Raw genomic sequence first — 9396 nt, 5'->3', positions numbered from 1 at the left:
TATTAATTAATTAATTAATTTGATGCTGCAGTTAGTGGTGAGTGGTTCACTTACTCTGACTAAGTTGGGTGCTTCACCTAACTGAAACAGTGTACCAACCTAATCTAACCATTCCTAATCCTCCATAACCTTGCCTAACCATGAAAAGAAAATGAGAGTACTGGTTCAACCACGGCTTGCATCATTGATTCCTGACGAATGAGTTGTCTCAAGTTTTAAACACATAACCCTGTATGCTCTATTTCTGATTATTAGTACTTGCTACCTTGTTCTTGGTAACACTGTATGTATGGGATGTCTTTTAACCTGTAATGTGGTTTTATCAATACATATTTGCTAGAATAATCAGATGAGAATCATTGTCTAGCTTGGTTCAGAGTTCGGATGCATTTTGTGCTAATCTTTACTGCAAGCATGATGGACAAGTAGAGTGATTCTTGCACAAGATTTTGGCGATTGGGCAGCAAGAAACCAAAGTGGGTGGAAAATGAATGATTGAACTTGAACAGAGATATGGGGCTGATTTTAAAGACATTGATAATTTGGGTATAACTGATATAATGGATTTAGGTTTACGTGTTGGTAACACTTGTAAGAGTGTAGGTTGCAGATGCTTTGCTGCAATGGAGCTGATGATGGTGCAGCTTTCCAGCAAGACGCAGAAACCAGTTTGACAAGAAGTCAAAGTTGATATATGTGATTATCAGTAAGATTGTTTCATATGTGATAGTGTGACAATGTCCCATTGCATATTACAAGATTTAAAATTTTTTGAAAAAATGAGAAAGATGTAGGGTGTGCTGTGACATCTTTCATGAATTCACTCCTACAAACTGATCAATACATCATCCATACATTGCACCATTTTCTAAACACTATGTGATACCTTGGAAAATGGTGCAATGTAGGGATGATGTATTGCTCAGTCTGTATGAGTGAATTCATGAAAGATGTTACAGCACACCCTACATGGTCTTGTTTCTATTCTTTTTCATACGGCAACCCTACATTTTCCTCATTTTTTTTAAAGTGTTTAGACTTGTTTGCATTCATCACAGTTTGTCAGATTTACTCAGCATTGCGTTTGTGTGTGTGTTGTGTGTGTGTGTGTGTGTGTGTGTGTGTGTGTGTGTGTGTGTGTGTGTGTGTGCGTGCGTGCGTGCGTGCGAGCGTGCCTGCCTGCCTGCGTGTGTGCGTGCGTGCGTGCGTGCGTGCGTGTGTGTTTTTGCATGTGTGTCTGTGTCTGTTTCTTTGGTTCTGCGTGTGACATCTTGTACAAGTTAATTAATATGTTAATGTTTTCCTAGCTTGGTTGTGAACTTGGACATATTATTGCCTTTGGACATCATGGACAATCGACTTTCTTGTTAACTCCCTCTGAGAAGTGGTCTGAAACATGTAAGATAACTCAACCAAGGACAAAGAGAGTTGAAGGCAGGTGACAAAAGAATGAATGAACTAGTCAGAAAATACGAATACGATCTCTTGAATATGAATGTGGAAGGTAATTGATCTTGATACTAATGCAATGCATTATGCATTTTCTAAGTGCCTTGCTTTGATGAAGGTCATACTCATGTACTATTGTCTTGCAAACGTCAAATACCAGCTATAGATGCTGTGATCAAGTATTTATCAGTATGAAATTTTTCTACAGTTGTCATACATCTATATTTTGCAACATATAGACACTTTGCCTCAAAGTTACTAGCTGTGACATCTTTGCACTCTTGTATAACACACACACACACACACACACACACACACACACACACACACACACACACACACACACACACACACACACACACACACACACACACACACACACACACACACACATACACACACACACACACACACACACACACACACACACACACACACACACACACACACACACACACACACACACACACACATGGATACACACTTCAGTAGAGTACTGAAGATAGCGCCCCAGCCTATTTCTAGGTGGGCTTCCAGCGCTACTCAAGTTTTAGGCTGCGCTGATGTGCCCTTAGGTACTTGGCCAGAGCATCCAAAGGCACTGACTTTGGCGCAGTCTCAGGATTGGACTTCAAGCCCACATGTACCCATACTGCATGATGTTCTGCCAAGCCAGCGGTCTTGTCCACCTCAGTCAATGACCAGGTAATCATTTATTCTCGTCATGCCCATTCCATATTTGAACTCATGACCCAAAGGTTCCGGATGTTTTTCTTCGTAAAATGCGCTCTCTAAGTAATTGAGCTAAAGACCTCACACACACACACACACACACACACACACACACACACACACACACACACACACACACACACACACACACACACACACACACACACACTTAGGAGATTTGTGAAGTAGATTAATTCTTATTGTGCAGTATGCAATAATATGTCATACCATATAGAACATATTTAATGTGCGGTTCACTGGATATGGATACCTTATGTCTTTTGTGTATTCTCTTAGGAAAGTGATGGTGCAGAGTCTACAGTAGGCAAGGTTTCTCAAGTTGCTGCATACTTGATTGTATGCAGCAATCCAGCCAAACCAAGCCAAGTTATTGGCATCCGAGCTCATCATTATTTTCGAAATTCAGTGCAGCAACAGCATATGCCGTCCAGCGCTATTGCTTTCTGTAATTTATGTTTTCAATACAAATTTTCCTCAATCTTAGCAACTTTTTACTGGTGCCTGGACGTCATGTTACTGGGATGTACTTCACCTCCAGTGATATCTAGTTTTTTTAGCTGGATTGCAATGAGGAACAAAAGAATAAGGTAAACATCTTTCTAGTGTTTGGGTAACACTAAACGAAGGTTGTTTTAACACAATGAAAAATATAATCTTTTTAGCAAATTTTCAAAATCTGATGAAATGTTAATCAACCTAGGAATAACAATCACGTAAATATACTTGGAATGTCGTCTTTGTTCAACTTGAATGCGTCCACTAGGTTAATCATTAAATTGTAATAAATTTTTTTTTATACTTTGTCTCCACTCTTTTACCGCTCAGTCAAAAATGTCGCATTACTGTAGATAGGCATTCCCATTATATCTTGTAAGCAAATTGCAACTCTCGTGCAGCTCTAGTTACGCACACGGTAGGAGTCAGGCGTTGTTCTACTGTCGAGAAAGACGTGGAGACTCAAATTGACAAGACATTTTTACGTGAAAAAGGCAAAGTCACTTACGTTACTAATTTTAAAGTTTGCCGCACTTTCTCTGCGTAAGAATAAACAGATTTATAGCTTTGCGTAAACGTTCATAGTTGAGGTAGTAGTAAAACTTATCGAGTACTTTAAGTTTTATTAATTGCTCAAATAGTTTTCTTTCACACGTTTGCTTTGTCTAGGCTATAAAATTTGTTGTTTAATTAAACTGTACATTTTTATTTTGCGTGTTTTTACTGTTTTGCAAATGTGAATGCTGTGCGCATGCGTGTATTAAAGTGAAAAGGTTGTGTTGTGCTCTAGAGGGCTATAGAAGAAGACAAATTTACAAAACAGCAATAACCCATTAGTTAAAACAGATCAGGAACAGTTTAGTTGTTGTGGGTCATCGAATAGCCCGCTGACAATACGTGGTACCGTATACGGGAATTAATAATACCGAATACGGGACCTACGGTACTAATTACGGGACTTTTTGTTACATACAGGACTTGGAACAACAATATAAATGTCCGTAAAGCAAACGAAAGCGACTTGCCGCGTTCTTTCATCTCAAGGTTCCTATACCTGCATGTGTACAACTAAATTCTAGACATCGACTAGTACTGTTGCCCAGTTGGCATTGTCTTTGTATAATTTATGTCGCAAATGAACACCGTGGTGTTTTTTCATAGAACACGTACCACGCTGTTTAGTTTATTTCCCATTGTATTTGCTGCAATTTTTTAAAGTAACCTTTAATTATAAGGCGATGTACATAAAAGTCATTACTCATTTAGTAAAGACTTCAGCACTGACTTTGGTCTTCTGTTTCTTGAGCAACATGCAATGACATTGTAGGTTGTAGGAATGTTGCGGCAAACGACTTCGACAATCAGCGTCAAGGTTTGATAGGACAATCGCAATAATAATGCGCGCCAGTGATGTGCAGAGATCACGTCACGTGATAAAATTTGACTACAGAAACTAAGATTTCCAGTAAAACTTTAGATAAAGTCTTTGATGATCAGTGTATAGCAATGATTACGTATACTTAAATGTAGTCTTTGTACAACAAGAATGCCAGACATTGACGGGACAACAATGAAAAGATATACAAACTACTACCTAGATTGGCCAGACATTGACGGGACAACAATGAAAAGATATACAAACTACTACCTAGATTGGCTAGTAGGTCATTCCTGTTCTGTGTGAACGCTACTCAAGGTTAACCTAGGTCAATTGCCCAGTAACTACATGTTCCATATGGTAGTGTCTAGTTATCCAGCTTAACCTAGGTTAACCTAAAGTCACTGTGATAGCACCCTCTGACATCCAGCGCAATTTTGGTTTCATTCTTCTTTTCCATGTCCGAAGACACGACAGTCACCATCGCTCTCAGTGAGCTCATATGGCGCGCCATGTGTGTCAAAATAACTTTATTCGGCGACAGCTACTGGAGATCATTTGGCGACGACTATGCCATTCGGCGACAGCTACTAGACGTCATTTGGCGACAGCTACTAGACATCATTCGGCGACGACTAGGTCGTTCGGCAACGACTACGTCATTCGGCGACAGCTATCGCCGAATGTCATAGTAGCTGTCGCCGAATTTTGACCCACACGGCGCGTGTCAAAATTCGGGGACAGCTTAGGCATATCAAAGTTCAGCAAAGTAAATAATGGCTTATTATTGTATTAGTATCAATTTCATACATCTTTATATTCAATTATATACACATTTATTGCGTGATTTGATATGTTATTGGATGTCGTCGGTCCACCTCGTCTGCGCTGATGAGGCATCGGTCTTGCTGGCCCATACCTGGTGTGTACACATCTTGTCCCGAATCATAGCCATCTGCAGATACATCTACAACGTCCACGTCGTCCTGGTCGTCGTCTACGCCGAATTCAATAATAAACGCAACTTTAATTTTATGACGGACGTCTAGGCCTACTTCCGTGACGGACGTTTATAGAATGACGCACCTTCCGGTCGGTCGCGTTGGCACATAATATAATTCTATATGTACTAGAGGAATGCAGCAGCTAGAGCTAGAGCATAGACTACAGATACCAAATTGTAGTGATCAGATATACCCAAACTTAGGGACCGACTTCAGATACTACTAGCCGTGCTAATGCAAGAAGATCAAATTCAAACCTAGCCTAGTATTGTCTGGAACAACTCATCATCAATAGAAATACAATTTGGATGAGAACTAATTCGATTGAAAGCCATCTCTACCAGCTACTTGAAGACATTGTAATTCAGTAGCACTCTACAGCTAAAGTGAGATCCAAAATAACTATTATAGATGAAGATATTAATATTAACAATTTAAACTATTTCAAAAGATTAACATGATCAGTAGAAGTTTGTATGGACAGTTTTACTTCAGAAAATGCACATCTTGAGAAGTAGTGATCAGATATGTCCACACATATGGGCCGATTTCAAATAATCGGAGCTCTGCTATTAACACGATCAAATTCAATTTCCTTTCAAACTTAATATTTGTCTTGAGCAACTCATAGCATCAACAGAAATACAATTTGGATGAGAACTAATTCGATTGAAAGCCATCTCTAGCACTAGCAGCCACTTGAAGACACTGTAATTCTTGCTGTAGCACTCTACGGCTAAACTGACATCCAAATACCGTATTTTCTCTAATATAAACACATGTCTCCAATACAGTCACGTCTCCAATAATGGCACGCTACGTAACCTCATCCAAAGAATAAAAGTAACAGTCTCCAATACTAGCACAAACGACATGCCCACGCGCATGCTTACAACCACGTGTCATCAGAGACGTGCGTGCCCGTGTAGGAAGCCTGTTCATCATGGAATCAACCCAGACCAAGGTGGCAGCAGTAAGAAGAGAAAGACATTGACGGTTTGCCGAAAGCTGGAGGTTGTCAAGTTTGCCGAGAGCTCTACGAATTCTGCTGTCGCAACAGTTTGGAGTCCTGGTAAATGGTAGTAAGGTGTTGTTGAGTTTTGATTAATTTCCGTGTCAAACATACTTTGTGATAAATGTCAGCCTGTAGCCTAGCCACACTTGAGTTATGCACTTATAAACAAGTTTGAAAATATATAAGACACGTCTCCAGTAAGAACACATCTTTCAAGTCCTTTGAAAAAATAAGTGTTGTGTTTATATTAGAGAAAATACGGTAACTATTATAGATGGAGATGATAATATCAACTATTGAAACTATTCAAAAGAATGACATGGCCAGTAGAAGTTCGGCTTCATTTTCTATAGTGATCAGATATGCTCATACTCATGGGTCGATTTCAAATAATCGCAGCTCTTGTAACACAAAAAGGTAACATTCAATTCCTACTCATAACAAAGAAGGTAACAACTCCTATCATCAACTCATATCAATAAATATCCCAAATTTACACTACCCCAAATCCAGTGCATTGCACTTTTACTACTGAGTCCAAGTTTTTTTCAAACTCTTTGTATGTTGTTAGGTTTCTGGGTAATTCCAAAATCATAGCACACGTTGAAGCATTTGGGTAGCAAGGATGGTAACGTGGATATTATGATTTTTTCTTCCAACCCCAATGCTGGTTTTTCTCGCAGACCCGTGCAGAACTGTAACAGCATTTGAAGCTTGCTGGCATCTGAAATACAAAAAGTAATTAAAATTTAAATTATAAGACATCATTCATAAATGACTAGAGTCTATAGTATTTCTATTATTCATTTTACAGTATTTACTAGCAACAGAGTCAAAGTAACCTATGACAACTGCTCGTGGTGTGTGTGTGTGTGTGTGTGTGTGTGTGTGTGTGTGTGTGTGTGTGTGTGTGTGTGTGTGTGTGTGTGTGTGTGTGTGTGTGTGTGTGTGTGTGTGTGTGTGGTGTGTGTGTGTGTGTGTGTGGTGTGTGTGTAGTTTGAAACCATGGCATAGGCACTACTTTAATACAGTTATCCCTGACTTTACTACTTAACTATTATATGTAACGACTATACATGCAATGATATAATAACAAATTCAATATAACAAGAGACTTCAGCAAGAGCAAACGTTTGGTAAGCAAGCAACTGAAATAAATTCAAAAAGTAAAATCAAAATGCTATATTTTGTATCATCTGTGTACCCTTTCACAACTATAATGTTTTTGCTAACCTGCATTTGCAACATATCGAACAAAATACTTTTTGATATGTGTTGGAATAGTATCTTCAAACTGAAACAAGTCCAGAAAGTCATTACTTGTAAGAGGCTCTGGAGTTGAAGCTGTCAACAAAGGTCGCAAAACATCTGGATATTTGATTGCTAGATCTAATACAGGGCCAAGGCCTGAAGCCAGCTGGTCTATTTCAGACTTGCGGCTTATGATCATTTCATGTATAAGAATTTTCATAACAGCATCTGTTTTGTTTGTTGCAGTCAGACGCTGAGTAAACCCAGCTGTTACCAGGTGGTCCACTAGCATTCCTGACGACATGCAGAATTCAGCTCTGTCATCTTCTGCTTCAATGAGCTAAAAACACAAAACATTAATGTGCATACAATATCGACAGCAGCTATAACAGTCAGAATACACCTTTCTAGTGTCTCAGCCAAACAAATGTCGGGAAGATCTGATGTGCTCATAATGTCCAATGCTTTGTCTAGAGATGATGTAGTCAAGTATGCATACAGTGCAGGAGAAAGACACGAAAACTTTGGTCCTCCTTGAAATGCTGAAAGCAGCAATTATCTGCCCTGCCACCTTAAAAAGACCACCCAACAAAGCATCTATGTTGTGAATGAGAAGGTATCTGTCAGGAGGGCCCTCAAAAGCCTTACTGGAGCAACAGCAGATGTCATCTGCTGAAGCAGGAGTGTGAAAAGTTCTCTACGAAGACCACCGCCATCCACTGCAGGTTAATTCTCCTTCAAATGTTACACGGAAATCTCTCTTCCAGTCATACTTCCCAGACTTGAAGAAGGCTATAGCATCACTGAAAACAGTCTCTCTTGAGACAGTGAGTCTCATAGGAGGAAGTTCGTGTTGTACCCTCACTGATGAAAGAAGTTGAGCAAGAGTAGGTTGATTGAGATGACTGTTTTCCCTAGACTATACAAAAAAGAATAAAAATAGCTTAAATTATCGAGCACCTTGTATCTAAAGAGCATATGCATATTTATGTAGCAATTTACATACTTCACTGTTTTGGACTTCAAATTCTGCACCTCCACATGTCAAATCAATTATATCTTTAACTATAATGCATGCAGCATACAAATGTACTATAGTATTTCCCGCTCAATTATCTGATTCAGGCAACCAATTATCCAAGACAATCATATTCAATTATCCGAGCTTCTTGCATGCTTTTTATACGAATGTTTGGATTATTGGTTGCTTGAATCGGATAATTAAGTGAGAAATACTATAGAAGGTCAATATATACACGTACATATGTCACTGACAGCACCAGATCTAAATCATACCTGTTGTGCATTTCGCTGCAGCACATGTTGTGCACGTGTTTTTAGACCCCTAAAAACCAGACTAACTCTAGTAACTATACAACTCACACTGATTTAAAGTATGTAAAGAATGTTAGTTCTGGCTTTAAATAAAATATAACTATAATTCATAAGCTTTTAATTGTATTCACCTCAACACTCTGATCTAGAATGGCTAAAGCAGCCATGTCTGGGTTGAGATTACAACTGATGAGAACTTCTTCAAGATATGACACTTGGTGATTAGGGAATAGCTGAACCAACTGAGAAATTCCACAGATTTCTGAGTTCATTGTACCTGCATGCACATCACAATGTGGAAACTGTGTTGAAATAAGGCAAACCATCAGCTCAATTAATACCAGCAATGTTACTGTCATGTGCAGCACGCTCCAATCTTTCCCAGTCCTTCATAGGTGGTTTCTGTGTCCCAACATTATTCATCTTCAAGTAAAATTAAAATTTAAATTCTTTTGTCAACTAAACACCAAAAATGCATGCATTATCTAGACACTTAAGATATAACTGATCTAAACCTGCCTGTGACTAGCTATATACAAAAAGCAATCAAGCTAGATCAGTTCACTCATACACTTACCATTTCGCTGTCTGCTGTCTGTAAAGCCGTAACTTCTTCTGGTTCCATTGCAATTAAAGAGCTAGAGCAACTATCACTGGCATACTCTAGGTGTGCATGCTTGTTCTTTACTTCCATGCAAGCAGTCATTGACGTCTGT

The 9396-nt window shown here is 39.0% G+C and overlaps 1 protein-coding gene and 1 long non-coding RNA gene across 2 annotated transcripts; one reads left to right on the top strand and one right to left on the bottom strand.

The window, feature by feature from the left end:
• The first annotated feature begins 319 nt into the window (after positions 1–319).
• Positions 320–1648, top strand: LOC134176694 (uncharacterized). The gene is made up of 4 exons (XR_009969336.1): positions 320–546; positions 604–706; positions 1308–1504; positions 1568–1648. It is a non-coding gene; the product is annotated as an uncharacterized LOC134176694 (long non-coding RNA).
• A 4994-nt stretch (positions 1649–6642) lies between these two features.
• On the bottom strand, positions 6643–7798 carry LOC134177680 (uncharacterized). The gene is made up of 3 exons (XM_062644457.1): positions 7736–7798; positions 7328–7685; positions 6643–6818 (listed from the first exon to the last, which is right to left on the bottom strand). The coding sequence occupies exons 1-3, from the start codon at positions 7796–7798 to the stop codon at positions 6643–6645; spliced, it is 597 nt and encodes a 198-aa protein (XP_062500441.1).
• Between the last annotated feature and the right edge of the window lie 1598 nt (positions 7799–9396).

The sequence above is a fragment of the Corticium candelabrum genome, chromosome 3 (genome assembly GCF_963422355.1).
Source record: "Corticium candelabrum chromosome 3, ooCorCand1.1, whole genome shotgun sequence".
Classification (NCBI taxonomy): Eukaryota; Metazoa; Porifera; class Homoscleromorpha; order Homosclerophorida; family Plakinidae; genus Corticium; species Corticium candelabrum.
This window is presented reverse-complemented; position numbering and strand designations above follow the sequence as displayed.